At 38.8% G+C, this 16,167-nt stretch overlaps 1 protein-coding gene across 1 annotated transcript in view; it reads right to left on the minus strand.

Annotated features, from left to right (window-relative positions):
- Positions 1 to 7,615: 7,615 nt before the first annotated feature.
- The window catches only part of LOC141551728 (solute carrier family 5 member 4-like), a 39,563-nt gene continuing 31,011 nt past the window's right edge, over positions 7,616 to 16,167 (minus strand). Inside the window, exons 10-15 of the mRNA XM_074283698.1 lie at positions 13,455 to 13,562; positions 11,597 to 11,747; positions 10,723 to 10,891; positions 10,069 to 10,284; positions 8,989 to 9,091; positions 7,616 to 7,974 (exon numbers count right to left, since the gene is read on the minus strand). Coding sequence (XP_074139799.1) covers positions 7,757 to 7,974; positions 8,989 to 9,091; positions 10,069 to 10,284; positions 10,723 to 10,891; positions 11,597 to 11,747; positions 13,455 to 13,562 — 965 coding nt within the window. The 3' untranslated portion in view covers positions 7,616 to 7,756. The remainder of the gene's footprint in view (positions 7,975 to 8,988; positions 9,092 to 10,068; positions 10,285 to 10,722; positions 10,892 to 11,596; positions 11,748 to 13,454; positions 13,563 to 16,167) is intronic.

A 16,167-nucleotide genomic window follows, 5' to 3' on the forward strand; every position in this document is an offset into this window, starting at 1 on the left:
GAAAATGCTATACTGAATTAGAGAAAGAATTGATGGTGACTGAATACAAATTGAAATAGAGTTTTTTTTTATTTTTTTGAGGAGTTTATTTATATTTTTATAATTTTTTTAAATTTTAAAAATATAATATATATTTATATATTTATATTATTTATATTTTCTTTCACAACATGACTATTGTGGAAATGTTTTACATGGCTACACATGTACAACTTACAGAGAACTGCTTGCATTCTCAATGGTAGAGGTAGAAGGGGAGAGAATCTAGCCCTCAAATTTTTTTGTGTTTTTTTTTTAAATAAAGCTTTTTATTTTCAAAACATGTACATGGATAATTTTCAGCATTCACCCTTGCAAAACCTTGTGTTCCGATTTTTTCTCTCCTTTTTCCCCACCTCCTCCCCTAAATGGCAAGTAATCCAATATACGCTAACCAAGTGCAATTCTTCTATAAAACATTCTTCTAGAATTCTTCTATAGAACAGCTCCATCACTCCCTTTCAAATTCTTTTTTTTTTTTTTTTTTTTAGGCTGGGGTTAAGTGACTTGCCCAGGGTCACACAGCTAGGAAGTGTTAAGTGTCTGAGACCAGATTTGAACTCGGGTCCTCCTGACTTCAGGGCTGGTGCTCTACCCACTGCGCCACCTAGCTGCCCCCACATCCTTTATAATTCAATACTCCCCACTCCCTCCTTTCCCTCCTGACATCTCCCTGGGCACACTTGGGGCTCATGTTTCCACAATTATCATGCTGCACAAGAAAAATCAGATCGAAAAGGAGAACAAATGAGAAAGAAAACAAAATTCAAGCAAATAACAACAAAAAGAATGAAAATACAATGTTGTGCTCCACACTCAGTTCCCCCAGTCCTCTCTCTGGGGTCAGATGGCTCTCTTCATCACAAGATCATTGGAACTGGTCTGAATCATCTCATTGTTGAAAAAAGCCACATCCATCAGAACTGATCATCATATAATCTTGTTGTTGTGCACAACGATCTCCTGGTTCTGCTCATTTCACTCTGCATCAGTTCCTGTAAGTCTCTCCAGGCCTTTCTATATTCTTCCTGTTGGTCATTTTCTTACAGAACAATAATATTCCATAACCTTCATATACTAGAACTTATTCCCCATTCTCCAACTGATGGACATCCACTCAGTTTCCACTTTCTTGCCACTACAAAAAGGGGCTGCTACTGGAGCTTAAAGTTTTAAAAATGTTTTTTAAATTAAAAATGTTTTATATATATAACTGGAGTAAATAAAATGCTAAATTAAAAAAAAGAACTCATGGGGCTATCAGAAGTACCTCTATATACATACATATAGATAGATAGGGAATGATGCAAAATGAAGAAATCAGATCTACTCTCTATGGTACACAAATTGATCATTAACTATGTAAATAAAGATAATATTAAAGTACAACCAATTCTGATCTCCTTTTCCTCATCTGTAAAATGTAAATACTCTGACCATCTGTCTCACAAGGTTGTTGTCACGTTCAAATTAAATCATACATGTATACACGCTTGAAAATAGATCTCCTACATGGCTATAGAGCATTTGTCAACCATAAAGTGCTATATAAATACTAGCTGTTGCTCTTACTAGATGAAACTTCAGGCATACGACCTTCTTTTAATAAAGCATAATGTACAAAAGACTAAAATCAAATGAGGCACCGGCCTCAGTCACTGTTTGGGGTGTTTTGCTTTCAGGGAATGTGTATTGTGATTTGATTATGTGCTTGCTGGCCTGTCTACTTGGTTTAAAAATATATCAATTAAAGGAAGAGGGAGAACTTTCCATTTATGTCAGAGCTTTTCTCCTCTTCAGTCTAAACAACAGATCTTTCAATGACCTTGCCTCCTTGTTCTCTCTCCAGCTTGTCAGGGTCCTTCAGGCAGCTTCCTTCCCATAGACCTTTGCCCCATTGCAATGTCATATGCATATTTGTCGTATAATATAGGATGTTACTCTTAACTGTGAACTCATGTGTTTCCCTCTACTAGGTTTTCAGTTTCATTAAAAAAGATGATTACCACATGGGACTTTGCAAACTTATAGTGACTTAGTAATGATGAAAACAAATATATATTTTAATAATATTAGACAGCAAACATAAGAACCTTGTTTTAAAGCTAGAATGACCCAAGTTCAAATTTTTGCCTTTATGATGTGGTTTGCAACCCTGGACAAGTCCCTTAATTTATTAGAGCTATAGCTTAATATATATACACACACACACACACACACACACACACACACACATATATATATATATATATATATATATATATATATATGTATATTTACATATTTAGATTTATTTATTTATAAATGGTAGCTATAGAGGCAGTGTGGTTAGGGAGCAAGAGACACTTGAGTTCAAGTCCTTCCTCTGCCACACACTGGCTGGGTGACCCTGAATGAGTCATACAGAGATCTCTAAAGTGTCGGATGTAATCTAATCCCAAAGTTCCAGGCCTGAGCCCTCTGATTATTCAACCGAATCAGAGGGTGGAAAGGTTGGGCACATCCCAGCTCCCCGTGAGAGTCAAATGTGGGCTTGTTTCCAACACTCCCTCAGTTTCTTCACCCACTGAAGCTCCACACTCCCTTTCTCTGCTCTCCACCAGCGGAGTTCTCCCCTGACTGGGTCCTTCAGACCTTCATAACCTAACTGGATCGAGGCACTTGCAGAAACTGGCTAGTGCCCTTCATCCCCAGGAATCTCATCTGCTCCATTCAGGATCCCCTGGTATATGCCCCAGGTGGATCTGGTGATGTCACTCCTTTCTATTCACAGACTCCAGTAGCTCCCTGGTATCTTCAAGGAACTCAGTTTAGTCCTTTAATGCTCATAATGGACCCTTTTTACCTTTCTAGTCTTCCCATACCTTACTCCAGAAATGATGGGAAGTTCTGTACAAACCTTAAAATGCCACACAAATGCTAGTTTTTATTATTAATATTAATAGCATTGTTATTGTTCACGTGCTACACCATCCTATTTGATTTTCCTCATATAAAAGACATTGCACGTTCCATCTCCTTGCTTGTGCCAAGATCGTCCCCGATATATGTAACCCTCTGCTTCATCACTACACCCATTTAGTTTCATGGTTTTCCTACAAGATTCAGCTCAACTTCCACCTTCTTCAAGAGACCTTTCCTACGGCTTCCTGTAAACCGTTCCCTCAAGGATCACTTTCCATTTACACCCTATTCATCTTGAACCTCTCCTTTTTCCTAATGATCTCCACAATTAGACTATAAGCTAAGAGGGCTGGGAGTGTTCTTGCTGTTCTTTTGTGTATTCAGCCCAGCACAGAGCCTGACTCCCAGAAAGTATTTTACAAAAGCTCATCATCCTAAAACAGCTACAAAAGGACAAACACTTCTAGACCAGCAAGAATAAAGAGAACTGGTAAACAGCATAGAGCAAGTGGTAAATTTGCCAAAATACATTTAGAATAATCAGGTATCATCTCAGCAAGCAATAGAAAATAATGCACTGGTTAACGGGTATATGCCACAGGAATTAGCAAATATAAACAGAAGTGACAGTCCTCCATGTAGGAGGACTCATATCCGAGACTCAAATCCAATGGCCAACATCTAGATGAACCCAGCCAATAATGAATCAACAGAGGCCATCTTACCTACGGTTAACACATTATTGTTTTAATTTAAAATTTTTAATATTCTGAATAAAAATAATCCAAAATAAACATTTCCAAATATGAAAATTTTACAGTTACACAGGATTGTATAACCACAAATCTTTTTATGTAGAGTTGTTTTATATGTATATGTGTGTTTACATATATATATATATATATATATATATATATATATATATATATATACATATAGATAGAGAAATACATAGAGAAATACATCGATACATAGATAAACACAATGAATTCAATAAATGATTGAGAAAAGAAAATTGCAACTTTTGGAGAAGTTGGGGCACATTAATGCGCTCTTAGTGTAGATGTGAGATAGGACCTCAGAGTTGTTTTAATTTGCATTTCTCTAATTATTAGTAATTTAAAATCTTTTTCAAATGGATTTTTGACAACTTCAGTTTCTTTCTTTGATACATATCAAACATATATATATATATATATATGTATATGTCTATAACTTACAAAATCACCTCTAACTTTCATTAAGTTGTTCTCTATCCATAGTTTCAAAAGACATTTTCTTCCTTGTCTTAATAACTTTATAGCATGACTTCTATTCATGTCGTGTATCCACTTGCAATTTACTCTAATATATAAGATGTTGATCTAAATCTAATTTCTGCCAAAGTACTTTACAATTTTCCAGTAATTTTTTTCAAATAGAGGGTTTCTGTCCCAGAAACTGGGGTCTTTAGGTTTATCAAACATCATTCTATTCTATTTGTTTGCTTCTATATGTTGTGAGATTAATCTGTTCCATTGATTGATCTTTCTATTTTTCTAACCATTACCAACTTGTTTTAATAACTATTGCTTGATAACATAGTTTAAGACCTAATATCACAATGGTGCCTTCTTTCTCTCTTTTAAAATTTTTTTTCCTTTGAGAATTTTAATCTTTTGGATAAATTTTCATTATTTTTCTCTCTTTCCAAATTAATCTTTTGGTACTTTTTTTTTGCTGAGGCAATTGGGGTTAAGTGACTTGCCCAGGGTCACACAGCCAGGAAGTTAAGTGTCTGAGGTCAGATCTTCCTGATTTCAGGGCTGGTGCTCTATCCATTACACCAACTAGCTGCCCCTTTTGGTACTTTTCTTAGCCTGATTCTAAACAAACAAATGTATGTAATATTTTCATGTTTATTATATTGATATGATATGAGCAGTTAATAACTTTATTTACTTAGTTCTGTCTTTATTTCTAAAGAGAATATTTCAGAGTTGTATTCATATGATACCTAAGCATGTCTTGGTCATTGGACTCCTAAAGCTTTTGTACATTCTATAGTTATTTTAAATATAATTTCTCCTTCTGTCACTTGCTTCAGAAAGTCTGATGATTTGTGCTGGTGCTTTGCTGAAATCAATTTTTAATTAATTTTTAGTTGACTTTGTTATCTAAATAGACCTTAGATCATTGTATCATCAATAAAAATCAGCCATTTTGTTTGCTTTTTTGCCTATGCTTATTTCTTCAATTGCTTTTATTTCCTTTGCTGTTAGAGTTAATATTTCTAAAACTATCTTTAATAATACTGATGATAATTGACATTCTTGTTTCACTCCTGATCTCATTGGAAAACTGCTAGTTTATCTCCATTATATATAATGATTTTAGAAACTATTTAGCATATTAAGAAAAGATCCAAAAATGAATGTTGTGTTTTGTTAACTTTATTTTTATTGTTAAATTTGTCTTTTATTGAAATTGAAACAACCCAGAAATCCTGATATGAATCCACCTGGGGGTAGTATATAATCTTATTGATATAGCCCCTTTGATGATAATTGTTGTAAAATGTATTTGAATATTTATTATGAATATTAGTTTAAAGATTCTTTTTCTCTTCCTAATTTAATAAGTAGGGCCATATTTGCATCAAGAAATAGGAAGATAAGAAATCCTACCAAGGTTTTCCTGCATCATAGGAAAACCTTGGTAGGATTTCTTATCTTCTTATTTTTGTAAACACTTTGTGCAATATTGGAATGACTTGTTCTTTGAATGTTTGAAGACGTGATTTGTAATTATATTTGATCCTGGACTTTTTTCCCTTTCATTTATGGCTTGCACACTTTCTTTTTCTGAAACTGGGTTACTTCATTCTCCATTTTTTGTTCTGCTAATCTGGATGTTTTGTACTTTTGTAAAAATTAATTTATTTCATTTAAAAATAATTTATTTCATTGTTTAGTTATAACTGGGCGACATGGAGCTTTCCAGTGGAACAAATTGCTTTCCACTTCTTCTATAGCTTCCTCAGGGGCACAGCACTGCCAGGCTTGTCCTAATTTACTGAAGTTTGCTAAAATCATGAACCTCGAATTTCTAATTATCTACAAAACCTTCTTGTGGCTGTTCCATCAGCTATCATATCTATATTTCTCCTCTCTTCAGCTAAACTCCTTTAGAAGGATATTTTTCATTAGTGCATCCATGACACTCTCTTCTAAACTCTTAGCAATCTCACTTTGATTTCATCATTTGACCAAAATAAAGTATCCAACAAACTCTAGTGGCTCCCTGTTACCTTCAGGATCAAGTATAAAGTCTTTTGCTTAAAACCCTTCCCAACCTGGCTCCTTCTTAAGTTTCCAATCTTCTTAAACTCTACTCCTCTCAATGGATTCCATTGAGCCATACTGGCCCACTTGCTATTCCTTGCACATGAAACTCCATTTCTTCTCTGCCTTTGCCCTGGCTATTCCCCAGCTTGAAATACTCTCCCCCAACCTCAAACTCTTAGAATTCCTGGCTTCCTTTAAGACTTAGCTCAAGATTACCCTTTACAAGAGGCCTTCCATGATTTCCTTTCAGTCTCTCAGTCCCAGGTGCTGACACCACTCCCTCTACAATAACCTTCCAGGTTTTCTGTATTTGTTTTATATGTTATATAAAAATGCTATTAACTAAAAGAGCAGTAAAAGGACACACTGTGGGGATAAGGAGTCTGCAACTTATAATTCATGATTAATTATGTACAAAATGTCTTCAATGATACGAATGATTGGAAAATGAGATGGACAGGGCAAAGCATGATGCCCAAGGGCACCTATGGAATAGTGAAAGGCCCAAGGGAGGGAAAGTCTCTAGCATCTTGGACTGATAGGTCTTTCATGGTGAATTTATAGTAGGATGTGGACAGGAACTTCGAGCCAACACATAAATAGTTGTTGCTTGATTGATAATGAGATCGGAATGAGCTTGATTAACCACTGAGGTTCAAATACCAGCATTTGAAGAAGATCTATCCAAATATCAAAGAATACTGTAGGATATGGTGGATGTCAGATTTATTTGAGATAACAATTTTATAGTATCACAGATCCCCTATTTAAAACATGAGGTGATGGATTTAATATATATTTTACCATGTTTAACGTATACTGCCATCTAGGGGAGGGAGTGGGGGAAAGGGAGAGAAAATTTGGAATACAAGGTTTTGCAAGGGTCAATTTTAGAAAATTATCCATGGATATGTTTTGAAAATAAAAAGCTTTAATAAAAAAGAAAATTAAAAAATAAAGTAAAACATGAAGGGCTCCCTAATTTGAATATGAGAACTGATTTATTTTTTCATACAAGCTCACAATTGGATTATTCTTATGCGTTGTGAGACATTTATTCTTCCTGCGCCTCAGAGAAGAAAACTAGGTTTAGTAGATGGAAATGACCAAGAAGCAGATTTAGAATTTCAAGGAGGCCCAAATGTTGCTCCTGTTAGTTTTCTGAGAGGCTGCTTTGGCCAGTAGAGCGTTTTCCATCACTGTACGTCATGAAGTAAAGGCTGGATGGGCACTCACTAGGGGGTGCAGAGAGGATCCTTGATCACAGATGAGCTGGATCAGATGTCTCGAGAGCCTTTCTTGCCCTGAAATTCTATGTGTCTCTCTTCCTCATTCTCCCTCTCTTCTTTTTATTCTTTTTTCTTCCTCCCTCATTGTTTCCAATTATACCTGTTTGCCACCCTTCCAGCCCAGGGAAGGGCTAAGGGGGAAGAGGAAGGTTGGTATTCCACGCTTGGTTGACCGTGCTCTGAAACTCCAGCCAGAACTCAGGCAAAATAAGCATGGTAGAAAACACCCACAGTCATGACCAAGATGGCGTTGACGTTCACCACGTTCCTCCAAAAGGGTTTTTCGGACGTGTCGGTCAGCTGCTTCTGCAGGGCGGCCTCTTCCTCCTTGGTCAGCTTGGGGCCTTTTTTTGACTCCAGCCCACAGAACGCATTCCAGCTCCTCTTGAGGCATCCTGGAGATTCCTCAGGGCCATCTGGAGGAAAGCAGAGAGATGAGCCAGGAGGAAATGGGATTAAATGGGATATTCCTACAGGGCATTACAATTGGCAGAGAGATTAAGGGACTTCTCCGTAGTTTTGACATCTAGTTTTCTATGAAATTTTTCTTTTCTGAGGCTCAGTCTATCCTTTTACAACTTCTTTGTCTGGTTTTCGGTTTTGCCCCGGGGAACAAATAAAACAAGTCTTAGCCATTTTCCATATATCATTCCTTAAATTCTTGAGGACATCATCCACGTAGTCTCCTACCACCCCCAGAATAGTCTTTTTCTGGTTCATATTCTCAGTCCTTTCAACCTACCCACATTTGAGGCATGAACTCGAAGCCTTCTGGCACTCTGATGACTTTCTTCTAGTCATGTGGCTAATGAGGGGCAAACCCAGCTCTCCCTGACTACAAGAACAGCATGCCAGTCAATGCCCTTTAAAGGTGACTGAGAGGAATCACAGCCCGATAAAAACAACGGCTGTTCCCTGTTCCTAAAGGCAGCAGCTGGAGGAGATAAACCTGAAGGCAGGGTCCTCCAGAACAGTACTATGGACCTCAGAGGCCTCAGGATCATGGCACCAGAGAAAAGGTTCCTTAGTGCCAGAAGGAAAAAGGGGGCTCCATCTTCAAGGTGGTCTTGAACAGGTGCCTAAGGGAGCCCTGAGTCCTTCTATGGACAGATTTGTCTCAGTAGATTGGAAGTTTGTCAAAAAGATAACTCCTTACTGGAAGCAAGCTCAGGGGAGCTAGGCAGAGACAAGAGAACAGAAAGTCAAGAAGACTTGGATTCAAATCCAGCATCAGACACTTACTAGTGGTGTGACTCTGGGCAAGTCACTAACCTTGTTTGTCTCAATTCTTTATCTATTTAAAAAAAAAACCTGGGAAGAGTATCTTTGTGAAGAAAACCTCGAAGGGTTGGACATGGCTGAAATAATGCAACAACTACAACAAAAATGGCAGATTAAAGAGAGTTGTCACTTAAAAAATTAACCATCACCGTTTTCCTCCTGGTCTCCGGCTTCCTCTTGTCCATACTGCTCGGGATTCAGGTCGATGCGTTCTTCCTGGCTATTGCGGAGAGCCCAGCAGAGGCGGTGCAGCTGTCCAGAGAGCACAGGCAGGAGTCAGCTGTGTGACCATGGCAAGGAGCCCCTTTCCCCCCAATGATGTTAGAATACAGAGTTGAGGAAGACTCAAGGCAAGCAGCACCTGATCTGATTTCGTTCTAAGCTCCCTCCAGTTCTATCACTCTGTTCTAAAGTATCTTCTAGTCTCTATCCTAAGGTCCTTTCGACCTCTGACATTCCCCTCAAGCTCAGGCATTCCCTATTCTAAGGTTTCCTTTCAGTTATGACATCCTACCTACTAAGACTCCTCCCAGTTTTGACATCTAGTTTTCTATGAAATTTTTCTTTTCTGAGACTCAGTCTATCTTTTTACAACTTCTTTGTCTGGTTTTCGGTTTTGCCCCCGGGAACAAATAAAACAAGTCTTAGCCATTTTCCATATATCATTCCTTAAATTCTTGAGGACATCAACCACGTAGTCTCCAACCACCCCCAGAGTAGTCTCTTTCTGGTTCATATTCTCAGTCCTTTCAACCTACCCACATTTGAGGCATGAACTCGAAGCCTTCTGGCACTCTGATGACCTTCTTCTAGATGGTCTGTACTTTCCATCCTTTCTAAAATGGTTCCCCCATCAAAGAACAAAGTACTCCAGGTGGAGTCCCAAATACTTTGCTCGTCTCCATGAATTCTAAGAAAATACCAACTTTCTTGGCAGCTGGATCAAATTACTGCCCTATAGAGAGCTTTTGGTCCACTGAAGCACTCCCTCCCCCCAACTTTTTCAGAGCGATTACTGTTATGTCACATCTTTTTTGTTTTCTTGAGCCTAAATGTGAAACTTCATATATTTCTACAATATTTCATCTTATATTGTTTTGAAATACTACTTCTCTCTGAGAGCTTAAGGATATAGGACTCAAAGTCTTCCCGATCCAAGATTTGGAACTAAAGTAGTAGCCAGGAAAAGAGCAGCATTTCACAATGAGAAAAGGCAAATTCCTACTTACATGTATATCAGGAATAGGTTTTGTCATTAGAGAGATACCAAGTACAACCAAGACCGTCAACGTGAAGAGGACAATGGCAAAATAGGAGAAATGCCATCCACAGATGATCTTGGGACACTGGGTGGGGACCATGCAAGTGCCCGTCCCATAGACGAACTCAGCAATCATACGAGTTAGGCCGACCACAAGGCCAAACATCAGTCCCCAGAAAGCTCCCTGCCGAAGAAAACCAAGGAGAGTGGCTTCAGGGTGCTTTCAGCAGAAGGGACCACAAACCACACAAAAAGAATCTAATGGGATAGAAGAATTCTTGAAAACCAGAATGTCAATAATAGCAAAAACCTCAGCGTTTTCGTATGTGATTCTAAGAATAGCAGAATTGGAAGGGAAACTCAGTCCAACCTTGGTTATTTTTCAGATGAGAAATCCAAGTCCCAGATAATTTAAATAATTTACTCCCAAGAAGCTTGATTCCTAATTCAAATACCATTTACTTATCATAATGGATAATTATCGATGTTGTGTCTTATTACTGAGGAAAATCTGAAATTTAGAAACATCTATGTACATAGGAAGAAGTGGCATTTTGGGTTCCCGAGGTGATCAGTCAACCCTTCCCACCTGTACACAAAAACTTTCCCCATTCGGACTCACCTGCTCATTAACTCTCTTGCAAAAGATGGCCAGCAAGAACACAGCTGCAATTGGAGACCCGAGGTAGCTCGATATCGACTCCACATACTGGACGAGTTCACCATTTTGACCCGCCTGGACTAATGGGATCCAAGCGATGCTGAGGGCAATCAGGACAACGATGAACAACCTGCAATAATTAGTGGACAAATTGAGGATTTTCCCATGGTATCGAGGAATTCTCCTCCCTCCCCATGAAACCACAAGCCTTAGGGGCAAGAACTGTTTTCCCCCCATTTTTTATTTTCTAACTGCTAGAACCTAGAAGGCTAGCTCACATGTATTAGAGGCTTACTTTGTACAGAGTGAATTCTGACTTGAAATTATTTCAGTTTATAGAGCTAAAAAACATCTTATGCTAAGCTTTCTTTAATTTAGCTGTCCATCACAAACATGGCTTCCTATGCTTTATTAGTATACTTCTTCTACCCAGAAGGCCATTCGTCTTGTTTACATCTATGCCATTTGTAAGATTCATAGATTTTACGGGAAATAATTCCAACACACTCTGGCCAAGATGTCCCTGATTCTATGTCAGCTAGGTGAAGAGTGGAGAGAGGGCTAGACACAGATTCAAGAAGACCTCAGTTCTAAGACTTCCTCAAACACTGACTAATCATGTAGCCCTTGGCAAACCACATATCCTCTCTAAGCCTCAATTTCCTCATCTGTCAAGTGAGAATATTAATAGCATCTACTTTACAGAGTTGTTAGGAAGAACAAATGAGATAACACATGTAGGTCCATTTACAAACCTCAAAGTGCTGTTATTATAATATATATTATGTATTATAAGAAATTATTATATAAATTATAAAATACTAGCTTTTCTTACCTTCCCACTAACAGGAGCTCTCTCTCTGACGCTCGCTTTCGAATTTTGGTATAGATGTCAATGGTGAATAGTGTGCTTGAACTATTGAAGATGGAGGTGAGGGAGCTCATGAGTGACGCCAACATGGCTGACAACATCAATCCCCGAAGTCCTTGAATGACAACAAAAAGAGGAATTATCTTTTTTTCTGAGCTTAGAAACCAATGTCCATGACTTTATGCTTTTCTTCCACAATTCATGAAACATCGAGAATAATCTGAACACAGAATGGCAGAATGGCAGGGTCTTAGAATAGAGAGCGACAGATCTTGGAAAGGGACCATCAGACCATGAAGGGACCTTAGAATACCAGGACGCCAAGGGCTCAGAATAAGTCCTTGTCAGGATAAGCAAAAGTCCTTGCTCCACGTTGTGGACGCCAGGTCAGTATCGGAAGGGACCATAGCACAAAAAAGGTCAAAGCTGGCAAAACAAAAGCTGACCCACACTCATTTGCTACCTTGAGTGCTTATACAGGAACTAGGAACCCTCTTATCCTTTTGAGGAAACCTTGACATAAGCCATACTTGTACTTTATTTTGGAAATTTCCCGGGGATACTTTCAATTGGTGTCAATGCCCCCAAAGACTCATCAGAGATTGGATTTGAACCCAGATCCTCTTACTCCAGAGTTTGGGCAGCTTCTAGAGCACAGCAGAGATCTGGGTGTGAATTTGCTCTTCTGCCTTACTAGCTTGTGACATTAGGAAAGTTCCTTCATATCTCTGAACCTTGATTTCCTCCTCTGTGAAATGGAGCTAATCATGATGAATCATACTCATGTGACCTACTTCACAAGGAGAGTTGAGAAGAAAGTGTTTCACAGACTTCAAATCCCTGGAGAAATGGGAAGCACTCTTATCATGACATCATTGCCGCTCTCTGAGGTTAGCTTCTTATCTGCTTCATGGGAGCTTAGACTAAGTGACCTTTAAAGTCCTTTCTGGATTTTAGAGCTCGATACATTCTACTCTCCCTTAGCTTTGTTAGTAGTCAGGCAATCATGTCAGCTTCTAAGGGTCTCCCTGAAGTCAAATGGGGGGAATGGTCCCGTTGATCTCTGCTCCCCTGGTTTTTATGGGGACACTGATCTTTTCTCTACTTATTTTTTTCAGATGAGTAAAGCATATCATGCATTCTGATTTCAACTGATGGTTAATGGATCATAGAGTAAGATCTGGAAGGAACCTTTGGAAGCCATCCGGTTCAACTCCTTCATTTTCAGAGAAAGTAACTGAGGCAGACAGAGATTAAGTCTTACAGCAAATACAAGTTTTGAACCCACGTCTTGGGTTCCAGACTCCTTGAAAATAATCTTTTTGTCTCAAAGAGACAAGCTGAAATTGGTCCAGAAGAGTCTGAGAAGAATGGTGAGGGGCAGGAGAGAGGACTCGATAGCTGTGCTCATATATTAGAGCATTTATACCGAGAGAGGGATTAGTCTTTTTCAGCTCGGTCCCAGAGGCAGAACCAGGAGCAGAAGCTATAAGAAGACAGAATTAGGCTCAATGTTATCCCAATTGGCATTATCTAGGCTGCCATGGCTTGTTGGCATAATGAAGAGGGAATTCTTTTTTTTTTTGTTACTCAATTATAATCAACATTTTATTTTTTATTTTTATTTATTTATTTTTTTGCATTTCTTTTTTTTTTTTTTTTTTGAAGAGGGAATTCTTAGTCAAGATCACATTAGAATAGATGACCCCGGAATCCTTCCCGACCCTGAGAACAGGCTCCAATACTTGCCAGAGACTGCTCAACTCACTGCTCATGACTCCTCTCTGATGGGGGGTAGGAAGACCCCCACAGAAACGCTTACCCTGGGGCATGAGCTCTATCACCAGCTTTGGGTAGGCCATGTTGGTGCAGCCAATGCTGGTGCCACAGTATTTCTCACATTCCGAAGGCACGGCACAAGCGATTTCATCTGTGGAGAGAGAAAGAGGAAGTTCTCGTCCATCCAAGCGGCAAAGAGAGCCAAACCCGCCGATGGGGTATGGAAAGGGAGCTCCTGAGCATTCGCCTTGGCAGGGGCTGGTGGGCCTCCTGTGGCACCAGGACATCCTGTCTCCCACACAGAAGTGACCCCCTTGAGACATACCCAATTTGAGAGCTGGGATTAACAGTTAGTAGGGCACCAAAACCCGTTCTTCAGCTTCCCGCTTTTTCATTGAACTCTCTCACGATGGCTTGACTCTTAAAAACACATTTTTAAAAAGACATTTTATGGCTTTCCTTGTTATACCCGCTAAAGCCAGTGAGCTATTTTTGTCTATATTTCCAGAATGATCCTAGTACCTGGCGCATAGCGGGCACTTAATAACTGCTTGTCACTTGATTGATTACATCACAATCATTTCTGAAGGTAAAAAATACAAACAAACCTTCTCCCCCTGAGCCATGATTGAACAAAGAACGGTAAGTCCAATAACATCCCAGAAAGTGACTTCATCTATAATGTATAAGATATTCTTTATTTAGAACAGGCTTTTTGCATCTTCTGAAAAGTGTCCCTAATGCCTTAGGCAATCTGCTGGAGCCTTCAGACCGCATCTCAACATAAGCTATATAAAATAAGACAAAATAGATATGATTCAGGGACAGCTGGGGGGCACAATGGAAAGAGCACCAGCCCTGGAGTCGGGAGAAACTGGGTTCAAATGTTATAGCTAGTCACTTAGCCCTGATTTAAAACAACAAAACACTTTGGATCTAAAAGGAAACTGATGCTACTGAAACCAAGTGACCAGAAGAGGTGTTTTTTGAAGTTCACAGACCCCAGGCTAAGAATCCCCAATTTAGAGAATATTTCTCTATATTCCATCAATCAATCAACATTGATTAAATGCCTACTGTGCGTCAGGCACCATGCTAAGCACTGGGACTACAAATAGAGGCCATTGTAGTTAGAGGCTATCGCTATATCTGTCCTCAGGGAGCTTACAGTCCGGTGGGAGGAATAACGTGCAAGCAAATATATTCAAAGAAAGCAACATATGGGAAATAATTAATAGAGGGAAGGCCCTAGAATTAAGAGGGAAAGGCTTCCTCTAGAAGGTAGAATGTTAACTGGGATTTAAAGGAAGCCAGAGAGATCAACAGTCAGAGCAGAGGATGGAGAGCTTTCCAGGCCTGGAACACAGCCTGAGAGAATGTCTGGAGCCAAGGAATAGAGGGTCTTGTTTGGGGAACAGCCAGGAGGCCAGTGACTCTGGGTTGAAGAGCACAGGAAGGGCAATAAGGTGTAAGAAGACTAAAAGGAAGGAGGAGGCCGGGCTCTGGAAGGCTTTGAAGGCCAACCAGAGGAGAATTCGTATTTGCTCCTGGAGACAAGCGAGAGCCACTGGAGCTTATCAAGAAGGGTGTGGGTGTTTGGACCCGAACTTTAGGAAAACCACTTTGGTGGCCGAATGGAGGATGAACTAGAAGTGGGAAGAGCCCCAGTAGCTACGGCAATAAGGAGGCTCTGCCTTATGTAGGGGCAGGGGCAGAAAGAGAAGGGTGGCACAAAGGTGGAATCAACAGGCTTGGGCAAAAGCTTGGATAGCGGGTAGTGGGAGACAGCGAAGAGTCCAGGATGCCAGCTAGGTTGGGAGCCCGGGGGCCTGGCAGGGAAGGTGGAGGGGAAGGATGGGACAACATAATGGATTATGCTTTGGACTTATTGAGTATAAGATATCTACTGGGTGTCCAGCCTGAGATGTTTGAAAGGCAGTTGCAGATTCATTGTAGATCTCTAATTCTTAGCCTAGAGGTAGACATTTCTTATCTGTTTTTTATGTTGTATTTTTTTCAGTTTTGTTACTCAGCATTCATTCTACAGCAGCCAATGACTATAAGAACCTTATATTTGACAAATGAAAAGACTTAAGTTTTGAGGATAAGAATTCATAATTTGGTTAAAAAATTTGTTGGGAAAGCTGTAAATCGGTCTGACAAAAATTGGGCACAGACCATTATTTTATACCATTTACCAAAACAAGGTCAAAATGGATATATATATATATATATATATATATATATATATATATATATATATATATACATATATATATATATATATATATATATATGTATAAATATATATGTCTTATATATGAGGAAAGATATTTCAAGAAAATGAATAATATGGGAAAATCACTTAGCAGACTTATGAGATATCAACAATTAATGGATAAACAAGAGATGGAGAGCGGTTTAAGGTGTAAGATGGATAATTCTGATTGCATTAAATCAGAAAGGTTTTGTATGAATAAAACCAATATAGTCAAGATCAGAAGGAAAGCAGAAAATCGGGGCAAGGGGGAGTTTTATAAATAGTTTTTCAGATAAATATCTCATATTTCAAATATCTAAAGATCTTAATCAAATTTAGAAGCATATGAGTCATTCCTCAACTGATAAATGGTCAAAAGATACAAATAGGCTATTTTCTGATGAAGAAATCAAAATAATTTATAGTCATGTGAAAATGCTCTAAATAATTACCGTTTCTAAAATTGCAAATTAAAACAATCTTGAAATATCATTTT

Source organism: Sminthopsis crassicaudata, chromosome 1 (assembly GCF_048593235.1).
Source record: "Sminthopsis crassicaudata isolate SCR6 chromosome 1, ASM4859323v1, whole genome shotgun sequence".
In the NCBI taxonomy this organism is placed as follows: domain Eukaryota; kingdom Metazoa; phylum Chordata; class Mammalia; order Dasyuromorphia; family Dasyuridae; genus Sminthopsis; species Sminthopsis crassicaudata.